Source organism: Phascolarctos cinereus, unplaced genomic scaffold (assembly GCF_003287225.1).
Source record: "Phascolarctos cinereus isolate Bilbo 61053 unplaced genomic scaffold, phaCin_HiC Scaffold_4;HRSCAF=312, whole genome shotgun sequence".
In the NCBI taxonomy this organism is placed as follows: domain Eukaryota; kingdom Metazoa; phylum Chordata; class Mammalia; order Diprotodontia; family Phascolarctidae; genus Phascolarctos; species Phascolarctos cinereus.
Genome location: NW_027555847.1, coordinates 595,837,494 through 595,850,190, shown reverse-complemented (window position 1 = coordinate 595,850,190; position 12,697 = coordinate 595,837,494). Strand labels below are relative to the sequence as shown.

The 12,697-nt window shown below is 35.6% G+C and overlaps 1 protein-coding gene across 1 annotated transcript in view; it reads left to right on the top strand.

The window, feature by feature from the left end:
• The window catches only part of UBR5 (ubiquitin protein ligase E3 component n-recognin 5), a 162,263-nt gene that overhangs the window by 69,432 nt on the left and 80,134 nt on the right, over positions 1–12,697 (top strand). The window contains 5 exon segments of the mRNA XM_020969574.2: positions 1,087–1,203; positions 1,288–1,398; positions 2,002–2,156; positions 3,468–3,585; positions 10,134–10,318. Of these exon segments, the coding sequence (XP_020825233.1) occupies positions 1,087–1,203; positions 1,288–1,398; positions 2,002–2,156; positions 3,468–3,585; positions 10,134–10,318 (686 nt within the window).

The window sequence follows — 12,697 nt, the reverse complement described above, 5'->3', positions numbered from 1 at the left end:
GAGGAATTGAGGATAATGCAGAATTTATGAACTTGAGAGACTTCAAGAATAGTGCTGCCTTAAAACTATATGATGGTTTGTAAGTGGGGTAGGTTTGGAGGAAAAAAAGGTAATGAATTCTGCTTGGTACAGGTTGTTTGAGATATCACTGGGACATCTCATTTGAAATGTCTGTTAAGCAGTTTGTGATTCTTGGGAAGAGATTGAGTCTGGATATGCCCGAATCACCTACATAAACATGATAATTTAAGTCACTTGATTAATCTGGGCCTTTGTTTTCTGTACCTATAAAATACTGGTGTTGGATTTAATGGAATTTGTGTTTATCATTCCTCATACTTGTATTTATAATGAAAAATGTATTTATAATGTCTTACAGTTTTGGCTGGCCATTGCCCCGCGCGCACGCGCGCGCGCGCGTGTGTGTGTGTGTGTGTGTGTGTGTATCTGGTAAATTTGTATAGACTGCTGCACTTCCATTTGACTATCTCCTGCCTCATTTCTTTCCTGGTATCTCATATTCCTTTTGTTCTTTACCTATATGTATCACCATTGTTCTCACCTTAACTCCTGATAGTCAACTAAGGGAAATAAAGTCTGTATAAAATTTTTTGACAGATTGAAATCATAAGCCAAAATGGAAAGTGCTGTGTATGACACTTGGAACAATTATTTTTGGCTGAGAAAAGAAAGCTTCATGGAGGAAGAGAAGATGCTTTTAATTGGCAAAGATTGGGGAGAAAATAGGAAAAGATTAGGGATACAGATTTTAAAGTAGCAGAAATTTTGAATCCTTTCTTTCCCCCCCATTTCCTCCTTTCGCACAAACTCATAGCTTCCCTGCCCCACCCCTCTTTAATATGGTAATAGTGATTAAATTGTCATTTCTGTATAAACAAGTTCCTTTCTACATTTTAAACATTTTTTTTGTTTAATTTTTTCCTGATTCCTAGATAATGTTTTGATGAGTTATAGTGCATAATATATAATGTATGTGTAATGTGTTGTATAATAATAATACAGTGTATAAACTTCAGAAATACTTCATCATAATATTGTATTATTCTGATTTCTTTTATCTTATAGGATGGAACAAAATTTACATCCATTGGAGCTTTGTATTCTGAGCTTTTGGCAGTTAGCAATAAAGGGGAGCTCTATCAGTGGAAATGGAGTGAATCAGAGCCTTACAGGAATGCACAGGTACTTGACCTCCTCAAATTCTGGTTCAGTTAGCTTTACAAATCAGCTTACAAATTAGTAATAATTTTTCTTATGCTTTCAAAGAATCCTTCATTACATCATCCACGAGCAACATTTTTGGGGTTAACCAATGAAAAGATAGTCCTCCTTTCTGCAAATAGTATCAGAGCAACTGTAGCTACAGACAATAACAAGGTATGAAACACTTCACATTGCTGTTGTTAATTAAATTCTTCATTTTTTCTTTTTCATTAGAAATGAGTAAAAGTTCACTGTTTTCCTAAATAAGTGTGTGAATTTTATGAGAAATTTGAAATAGATTGTTGGCTAAAATTAAGTAGGATTCTAAGGATAGTTAATTCTGTTATCTGGTTTATCTTTGGATGGTTTAACATTTCTTGCTATAGATTTCCGCTGTAGGCTAGGCAGGGAAGAAGAAGGAGAGAGCTGTACAAAACATTGAAAAAGCATGCATTTTATGTCTAAAATGTTTGTATTTTTTTAAACTAATGAAACAGATTTGAATACTTTTGGTTAATGCCAAAAACAGTATAATTTGCCAGCAATTTGTATACATGTCTGAATTTCTGGTATGTAAAAACTATGAAAGATATCTTTCCGCTTATATAATGGAAGAATTGCAATATAATTGTTTTGCAGCATTTAACTCAGAACCATTACAGAATTTCAGTTATTCTGTTCTCTTTGTGTCTGAATCATGTGTGGTAGATCATGGATGTTTATGAGAAACTTCTTTGTGGAAATTTTTATGTAAACAAGCAGTATTTTGTTCTTTAGGTTGCTACATGGGTGGATGAAACTTTAAGTTCTGTCGCTTCTAAGTTAGAGCACACTGCACAAACTTACTCAGAGCTTCAGGGGGAACGGATAGTTTCATTACACTGTTGTGCTCTTTACACCTGTGCTCAACTAGAGAATAATCTGTATTGGTGGTAAGTAAAAAGATGAAGTTAATGTTGTCATCAGTGAATATCACACCTGAAAATATTTGGCAGCCCTTAAGAGGGCAGGTAAATTGACACTTAGCAAAACAGTACCAATAAAAAAGCCAGTGGCATTCCCCAAACTCTTTTGTGTGGAATTAATAAGGGCTTTTTGATAATTTCATTGCTCGTTGTCAAAGAGGGTGAAATAGAATCAATAAAGAGTACAATTTTAACAAACATTTTTATAATGCCTGTAAAGTACCTAATCTACTGACATTGGGTTATGAACCCTTTATCTAAGTTTAATTGTTAAGTACCTAATCTTAATATAAATGAATAACAAGGATTGGTATTAATGAATAGTAGTTGATTTGGGGAGCCATTTAAACTTGCATTTTTAAAAAAGGCCCAGATAATTCTTACATCTATCAGTGAGTTAAAGTAAAAATTAAATTTCGTGTTTTAAGTTCTCAAAACACCTGGGACCTGACTAATATTTAGTATATCAGACAGAATAGATTTTAAATGACTTAAGGGTTTGACTCAAGTTTTTGTCAACATTTTATTTTAGAGTACACAAAATATTCAGTTTTTAAAAATCGTACAGATTTCTAAAGTAGATCTGCTTTGAGGATAATTACAAATATTTAGCTGTTGAATCTCTAGAAGGTATATAGGTGATAAAATAAATAATATATTATTTGCCCTGTGGAACACCGCCCAATTTGAAGCTGTCATTTTGGGATAGGTAATTTTAACAACGAATGGATTTAAGCAACTTTGATTAGAGATGAGGGCCAACTCATTACTGGCATAGGGATTCTTATCCATATCTACTACAAAAAGCAGGCTATGAAAAATTTCCAGATAATGCGAGGTAGCAGAAAATATCTGATTATCAGCTAATGAAGATGATTTAACAGTACTGGCAGTAGATAAAGCACTCTACAGTGTACACAGAAATGTGAACATTAATTATACACCATCTATTACACTTAGCACTTGAATTTCTTTCTCCACAGCAGGGCTGGCAAAGCCACTTGTTTTTGTATGGCCCACAAGCGAGGACTGGTTTTTACATTTTTAAATAAAGTGTTTAAAATTTTATTCCACATTACAGTAGTCTTCCTTCTTAATTTTCTGGAATTTATCCTCCAAGCTTTTGCCCAGTTGATTCTAAAATTCTTGGAATAAATAAAGTCTTTAAAAATACGTCTTCCTGATCCATAGCAGTTCTTTAAGAATAGCATGTTAAAGTAATAGAAGGTCCTGTTGAGTTATAGCTTCTCATTTGTTGGTGTATCTGTTCTCTTCTAGGGGCGTGGTCCCTTTTAGTCAGAGGAAGAAGATGTTAGAAAAGGCCAGGGCAAAAAATAAAAAGCCAAAGTCCAGTGCTGGTATCTCCTCAATGCCCAATATCACAGTTGGCACCCAGGTAAGTGTGGAGACTGATAGAGAGAAAAGAGCCTCTCTTTAAAAACTGCTTTCTTCTTCTTCATGGTGTTTTTAAAAATGTAGTCATAAAAGTCTTATGATTAACCTCGATTGGCAGGTGCAGTTGGTCTTCCTTTTTAGTAGTAATATTCTTCTTCATACATTCTCTAACCTTTTGGCAAGTCACCCAACCTTAATTCAGCCTTATTTTCCTTATCTGAAAAATGAGGATAATGACACCTACTTCACACCAACTTTCACAAGGTTGTTGTGAGGATCGAATGAGATAACATATGTAACATATTTTATAAACTTTGAAGTACTATATAAATGATTTGGGTTGTCAACCAGATGATCCCTAAAGTCCTTTTCAGCTTTACAAGAATCCTACGAATTCTTTCTCATGGAAGCTTTCTTCATTGTTCAGTTTTACTGTTGATACGATGCAGCACTCTTTTTTGCCTGTCCTTTATACAGAAAATCTCATGGTAATACTGGGTATCTCTGGTCTTGCACATTAATCTCACTGAATTTTGCTCCTGATTTCTGTACAGCATATTCCATGCTATGCCCATGGCTATAGCTGTTGTTCATTTTTTTTCAATCATGCATTGCCCTTTTTGACTTTCCAGTTTTAGATTTATTTACATAGAAAAAGTGCTTAATATATGCTTAATTGGATCAAAATAAAGAATGTTAATGTTCTTTTAGCCTTTTTTCCAGCTAGACCCACTTCACAGTAGAATCCAAAGTAGCTGTTTTATTATTAGAAGATTAAATGACCTAACTGTATGTGGAGAAATCAGAAATAATACCCACAGGGTTCCTATGGCTTTTGATAGCTTAGAATCAGCAACAAATTAGACCAGCCTGATGAGTATAAATAAGGAATAGGCTAATATTTTTGAACATTTTTGGGTAGAGTTTGAAGCAGTTAAAAGTTGAAAACAGTTTCTTCTATGGGCAGTTGAGTCACTTACCAGAGAAATTTCCTTAGCTTGCAAAGTATGAGGACTATTGGTCATTTATTATATTCAGCCATACTTACAGTCATGGATCATAATCATTTTCACCTACATCTTTGAATTAAAAGACCAACAAAAATAAATTATTATTCTCATCTACTAGGTTCTTATCTCAGTTACAAGTTTCTCTTAATTTTTTAGAATTTAATCTTAGTGAACCTTCAGTCTTTTGCCCATATGATTCTAAATGTCTTTAAATAACTTTTCTCCCCTTGTTTCCCTTATTAAACTAATTTTAGTGTTTAGTAAAGGAAATAAATGCCTTAGCACACATTTCCCTGTTTTTTCTCCATCAGTCTTACAATTTAGGCAAACCTGTGTTTTATAGATTGGAAAAAAACTTAGGCTCATGTTAAGTAATATAGTTATTAAGTTTTATAGCCTGGACTAGACCAGGGCTTTGGACTCCTGGCTCGTTTTTTCCACTGTCGTGTCGCTTCTTGTGTCTGAGATAAAAGCTCCAGAAAGATAGGGACATTTCCTCTTTTTTTTCCATAGTATTTGTTTCAAGTCTTTTTTTTTTTTAAATTTTGAGGTCTTCTGACCTTCCCTCACTCACTGAGAAGGCAAACATCAAAACATTTCCGTATTAGACTTACCACTCAATTAAAAAAAACAGCAAGAAAAATGAAGTGAGGAAACTATACTGAAGTTTGTACTCAGAGTTCATCAGCTGTTTCTCTGGAGGTAGATAGCATTTTTTCATCATGAGTCCTTTGGAATTTTCTTGGGACATTGTATTGAGCAAAGTAATTAAGTCTTTCACAGTTAATTGTCATTAAAATATCGGTGTTACTATGTACAGTGAACCGATTCTCCTTATTTCAGTTTGTGTTAGTTCATATAGGTCTCACCATGTTTTTCTGAAATCATCCCCCTCATTATTTCTTTTTAAAGCATGGTAGTACTCCCATCACAATCATATGCCAAACCTTAAAATTCAGCCATTCCCCATTTGATGGGTATCTCCTCAATTGCCAATTCTTTGTCACCACAAAAAGAGTTGCTATAAATATTTTTGTTCGTATAGGTCCTTTCTTTCCTTTTCCTTTTTCTTTTTTTTAAATCTCTTTAGTGTACAGATAATAGAGATATCACTGGAACAAAGGTTATGCTTAGGGTTATAGCCCTTTAGGCATACATCCTAATTGTTTATCAGAATGGTTGGACCAGTTCACAACTCCACCAACAGTTCATTAGTGTGCCTATTTTCCTTCCATCATTTGTCCTTTCTAACAGGTGTGAGGTGGTATCTCACAGTTTTAATTTGCATATCTCTAACCAGTAGTAATTTAGAGCATTTTTTTCATATGATTATAGATAGCTTTTCTTATGAAAACTGCCTGTTTGTGTCCCTTGGCTGTTTGTCAATTGGGGATTGACTGTTGTTTTTATAAATTTGACAGAGTTCTCTGTATATTTGAGAAATGAAACCTTTACCACAGAAACTTGCTATAAAAGTTTTTGTTTACTTGTCTATGGTTGTTCAGTTGTGTCTAATTCTTCGTGATGCCATTTGGGGTTTTCTTGGCAAAGATACTGGAGTGTTTTGCTATTTCCTCCTCTAATTCATTTTCCAGAGGAGGAAATTGAGGCAAATAGGGTTAAATTACTTGCCCAGGGTCACATAGCTAGCTAGTTAAATGACTTGTCCAGGGTCACACAGACTCACTAGTTTCTGAGGCTGGATTTGAATTCTGGTTTTCCTGACATAGGACCTGGTGTTCAATCATGCCGCCTACGTAGCCATTGTTGTCTGTGATACCTTTTATCAAAATGTAGTTTCCCTGTTATCTCAGTGTGTCTGTTTCAAGTAAAACAATGTATTGTTGCATTCTGGTTTCTTATCCTTTTTTGCTTTCTCCTTCCACTTTGAGCGAGCTCATCCCATTCACATTTACAGTTATGATTACTAATGGTATTTACCTTCATCCTTTTTTCTTCCATTTGTCCCTCACTCTCTTTCTATCCTGTCCCTTCTTAAAAGTCTGTTTTGCTTCTGACCACTATCTCCTTTTATTTGACCTCCTTTTTCTTATCCCCTTACGTGCGTATTCCCTTGTTGGGTAAGGTACATTTCCATGAGAGAGAGAGAGAGAGAGAGAGAGAGTGTGTGTGTGTGTGTGTGTGTGTATGTACATGCATGTGTTCCCTTTTTGAACCATTTTGGATGAAAGTGAGGTTTGGTCGTTGCCCACCCTTCCCTGTTTCCCCCTCCACTGTAAAAGCTTTTCCCTGAATGCTTCTTTCACACGAGATAATTTCCCCATTGCACATCTACCTTCCTTCTTCCAGTACATTCCTCTCTTACCCCTTCTTTTTTTTTTCAAGCTAATCTCAAAAACTTGACTCCGACCCATGCCTTCTGTTGATATAGACTGTTTCTAACTGTGCCCTAATTATGATAAAGTTCTTAGGAATTATATGTATTATCTTCACTTTATTGAGTCTCTTATGATTGGATTTGTCAAGTCAAATAAGGGTGTTTTTTTTTTTAATTTTTCTTTGAGGATGGAGGAGAGACACAGGTTTATAGCAGGCAGTAGACTTAGAAGATGAATATTAGTGAGAGAATGGGGATATGGTAGAGATGAGAATTTGATGGAGAAGATGAGAAGGAATGAGATCACTTGTTCCTGTAGAAGGTTTTGCTTTGTCTAGGTGAAGTGCAAATCTTTTGTGAAAAAAAAGGTGGAGGAGATTATGACCGAAGACATGTTAGTGATGTGAGGTGAAGAGGAGAGGAGAAGGAATGGCCTCTTTTTTTTTTCAGTGAAATGTGAGACAAGGTTTTCAGGTCAGCGTCTAGGTGGAGGGAACTGCTCTGAGAGGCTTAAGGAACTATAAAAAGATTTGAAATAGCTGCTGAGATTATTGTACTGGTGAATCAGGTGTGTATAAAGTGATTGTCTTCCTTCAGTAGGGAGCCAGTTGAGATGATACAGCATAAATTTATAGAGGACCCAGTCAGATTTTCTCCAACTCCGTACAGCTGCATTTGAATAGGAGCTAAGTAGAGGTGTAATACAAGGTTGAAGATAAGTGTATAGGATAAAGAGGCAAAGTACACCAGGCCCGATGTCAGGAAGACCAGAGTTCAAATCCAGCCTCAGACACTTGTGTGCTTGTGTGACCCTGGGCAAGTAATTTAACCCTATTTGTTTCAATTTCTCACTTCTGGAAAATGAGTTAAAGAAGGAAATAGCAAAACACTCCAGTATCTTTGCCAAGAAAACCCAAATAGCATCACGAAGAGTTGGACACAATTAAACAACCACAGACAAGTAATCAAAGTACTATATACTGTAGAGTACAGTATGGCATTGAGATGTTTCATCAAGGTGTCGAGATAGGAAGGTATGGGGTATGTAGCCAGGAGAAGAGTTGATGATCTGGGAAAGAACTGAAAGGTATAGGAATTAAGGGTCATGGTGAGGATGAAAAAGGGTGATTGGGATTATAAGACAGAAGGAAAGATAGATAGGAGATTATAATCAGAGAAAGGAATTACAGTTAATAAATATGGAAGTGAAACACTTATGGATGCTCCTAAAAACAAAGGTATGACTATATCTGTATGTAGCTTATATAAAGAGAAGTACGTCAGTAATCTGAAATGAGTAGATTGAGAAATTGGGAAATTAGAGTGTTGGAATGTATGTCGAAGTTATCTTCTCTTAGAGAAGAGAAAAAGACTTTGAACAAGGCACTGAATTAGTTGAAGAAGGGAGGAAGGAGCCTGGAGCCTGATAGATAACACTATTCTAGAATTTTGTTTGGGGTGATAAATGATAGATTTAATGAACTTCAACAGAGGAGAGGTTCTAGATGATGGTTGTAAGGGGAGATTCTCGAAGTGGCACTTGAGGATCAGGGACTATTTATTTACAATGAGTAAATCAGGCATTTTGAAAAGTACAGTATGTACATGAAAGGATGCCCAGGGATATACTGTCTTTTAAGGAGGAAGGCAGGTCTCAGTGAAGGTGAGAGAAATTGGGAAAAGAAAATGTTTAAGATGAAAACCAGTTTAACCAAGAGGGCAGGCATTACAGAGAATCTAGTGGAGGGTGTGGGAGATCTGAAGACCTGAAATGGGACTTATAGAGGATAGTATTAAGGGAGATTGATTAAAGGGGTGGGCTATGGGTGATGGGTGATAGGTTTTGTACGGTGACAATTGGTTGTTCAGAATCACATGAATGGGAAGCTAACCATTGAGGAATGAGTTTGAGCAGAGTTTCAATGTCTGAAGAAAGGTCTTTTTGATGGAGGAGTGGGTGATTAGACTATTCAAGGCCTTTCCTCTAACCTTGTAGTAGGTGGAGATGTTAAATACTGTGAGGCCCAGTAGAACCATTTGACAGCACAGGTATAGGCAGAGTGAGTCTGAATCAGAAGGTTGATCTGGTAATTTAAGATGGGTTTGATGTGATAAAAGCTGTAGTGTATTCATGAATGTCCTGAGGTAAAGACAGGGATGGGCTGCTGCATCCAGAGCTGTCATAGAGCAGGGAATTATCTATAGTGAAAGGTTCCCTGGGCAGTCTCAGGAGCAAATGGCTACAGGTGTGTGGCCTGAATCTTGGGTTAAAACATGGCTTCTGAGGAAATGCCAGGAATGAAAAGGCCACAAGCAGGCATGCATGTTGGTTAGGAGCTGAATTCCCAGGGATGTCTCTGAAGAGAAGCCTGTGATAGTGGCTCTGAGGGGCTAATGGCTTGGATCTGGGGCTGACTTTTAAGATTCCCTTTCTGAGACTGTAAGTTAAACTGGGCCTTGGGGTTACAAATACAGTGAATGAGACAGACCCTACTCACAAGGACCTTCCCATTTCTTTTGGTAACGGAAGTTTTCTCATCTCAAGTGAAGTGACACGTCTAACGCTTGCCCCTACGCATCCCTCTCCTCCTCTCAAAAAATTCACACACACTCTCCATTGACATTTAAAGCTTTAAGGTTTGCCAACTCACAGTAACCCTGGGAAGTATTATTGTCCCTGTTTAGAATCAAGAAAACTGAAGCAGGTGTAGTAGTTTTAAAAAAGCCCCAGACATGATAAAGACAAAGAGAAGACATATATTTACTTCATAAATCAGTGAACCAAATACTGTACTATTCTATACGAGTCATAATTTTAAAATTGCATTGCTTTCTTCTCTGGTGTTTTTTCATATTTCTTCTCTTCTTGTTCCTTCTGTGATGCTTGTAAAGCTGCCTTTAAAAAAAAAAGTTAGATGATTACCTGTTTACTGTTACCTTCTTTTAAAAAAAAAAACAACTTGGTAATAGACCACAACACTGAAGTTTATGTAAAGACTGCATAAGTTACTTAATTTTCTTACCTGTATAACTTTACTTATAGAATTCTTTAAATTTGTTCTTCATTTTTCTTGTTCTTTTTTTCACATTCCCTTGATTTAGAAAGCTTGGGCAGGAATGCTTGATTCCTAGTATTCCTGTCATCTTATTAATTTCCATTGTAACATGGTGTTAAATGCCTTGATAATTTTCTTTTGTCAGGTGTGCTTAAGAAATAATCCTCTCTATCATGCTGGAGCAGTTGCCTTTTCAATTAGTGCTGGAATTCCTAAAGTTGGTGTGTTAATGGAATCAGTTTGGAATATGAATGACAGCTGTAGATTCCAACTTCGCTCACCTGAAAGCTTGAAAAACATGGAGAAAGCTAGCAAAACTACTGAAGCTAAGTAAGTACTTTTAATGAGGTATTAATTTTAAAATATTTTTAAAAATTCACAACCTTGTAAAGGAACTGCAACAACTTTACATGGTAGACACCTAAAAAGATCCTATGAACTTTTTTTTTCTTCAGAAACTTATTTTTTCAAAAAACTTAACCTGAAAAGTATATTTCAGTGTTTTGTTTAATGAAATAAATAAAAGACAATAGTAAACTGCCTGGCAGCAACTTTGTTCATTTCCCTAAAAGTCTATGTGTACTAGGGAAGAAATTGTTAGTCACTTAGTATTTTAAGTTGGAACTTCATTAATTTATAGTAATCCTTGTAATTCTTAGTAGAAAGGTTAATAAGAAGAATTGATTGTCATATAACGTGGAATTTTCCTATCAGTGTCTTATCCATTAGACCACCCCCTCTTACAAATTCAGGACTATTCTTTTTGCTAAAAATATTCTTTATTTCAGACCAACATTAGATGAAGTTCTTGGTAAGCTAACCCTACTGAATCATCTTCAAGCTTCTTACTATATCTTTTTTTCCCTCACAGTCCTTATTAATATTATTATTTTTTAATTTTTATTCATTTTGAATTTAATCACAAAAAGACCCCCAGAAAGAACATTTCCATGTACACAGCACAACATGAAAAGAGGATTCAATATAAAACTATTCATTTCCATTTCATGCAGTTTACTTTTTTTGGGAAGACTATGTAATAAATACTGCACATCATTTTCAGAGGAACCCAATTGATGATCATCCCCTCAATTTCCACGTCTTTGCCACCACTGAAAGAACTGCTATAAATATTTTTGTACATACAGGTCCTTTTCCTTTTTGTTTTTTATCTCGGAGATACAGACCTAGTGTTGATATTGCTTGGTCAAAGAGTATGCATGGATTTATAGCCCTTTTGACATAGTTCCAAATTACTCTACGGAATGGTCGAAATCAGTTCACAATTCCACCAACAAACAGTGCATTCATGTCTCTATTTTCCCATATGTCCTTCAACATTTGTCATTTTCCCTTTCTGTCAGATTAGCCGATATCATAGATATTGGGTGGTAGCTCCGAGTTGTTTTAATTTGTGCTTCTCTAACCAATGGTGATTTAGAGCATATTTTCATATGACTAGATAATTTGGTTACTTCATCTGAAAACTGCCTGTTCATATCTTTGACCATTTATCAATGGAGGATTAGCTCTTATTTCTATAAATTTGACTCAGTTCTCTATGTAGTTGAGAAATGAAGTCTTTATCAGGGAAACTTGCTATAAATTTTTTTTTCACAGTTATGGTTACTAACTATGTACTTCCTCTATCCTGTTTTCGTGTTGGTACCTGGAAGTCTTTCAGTTAATAAAATGCCTGCAAATCTCTCCCTCCCCAGCCTTTCCCCTTTCAGGATTATACTTAGCTTTGCTGGGTAAGTTATTCTTGGTTGCAAACCCAGCTCCTTTGCTCTTCGGAATAAAATGTTCCAATAATATTTAACAGTCTTTTAATGGAGAAGCTACTAGATTTTATGTTATCCTACTTACAGTTCCACAGTATTTAAATTATTTATTTTTTTGTTTCTTAAAGTATTTTCTCCTTAACTTGGGAGGTTTGAAACTTGACTGGGGAGTTCCTATAAGTTTTTGTATTGAGATCTCTTTCAGGTGGTAATTGATGGATTTTTTTCTGTTTCTGTTTTACCTACTTATTCTAGAACTTGAAAGCAATTTTCCTTAATGATTTCTCATAATGTTGTATCTAGGCTCTTTTTTTAAGAAATCATATCTTTCAGGTAGGCCAGCAATTCTTAATATTGTCTCTCCTTGATCTGTTTTCTAGATCACTTGTTTTTATAATGAGATGATTCACATTGTCTTTTTTTTTTTCATGCTTTTGATTCTGTTTTATTTCTTGGTGTCTTGTGACGTCATTAGTTTCCCCTTGCCCAATTCTAGTTTTAAAGGAGTTAGTTTTTGTTGTTGTTGTTGTTTTTGCTAGGCAGTGAGGTTAAGTGACTTGCCCAGGGTCACACAGGTAGTTAGTGTTATGTGTCTGAGGTCGGATTTGAACTCGGGTCCTCCTGAATCCAGGACCAGTACTCTATCCACTGCTCCACCAAGCTGCCCTAGGAGTTATTTTTTTCCTTAAGCTTTTGGATCTCTTCCAATTGATTTACTTTCTTTTCATAGTTTTCATGAATTTCTTTTATTGCTCTTTAATTTTTTCCCTAATTTTTCCTGAGCCTCACATGCTTGACATCTGAAGTCCTTTTTAAGCTCTTCCAAGAACTATTTTGGGCTTGTGACCATTTGACATTTTTCTTTAAACTAGGAGTGGCTTTTTTTTAACTGCCCTATCTCTGAGTGTTAATGCAGATCTTCTTT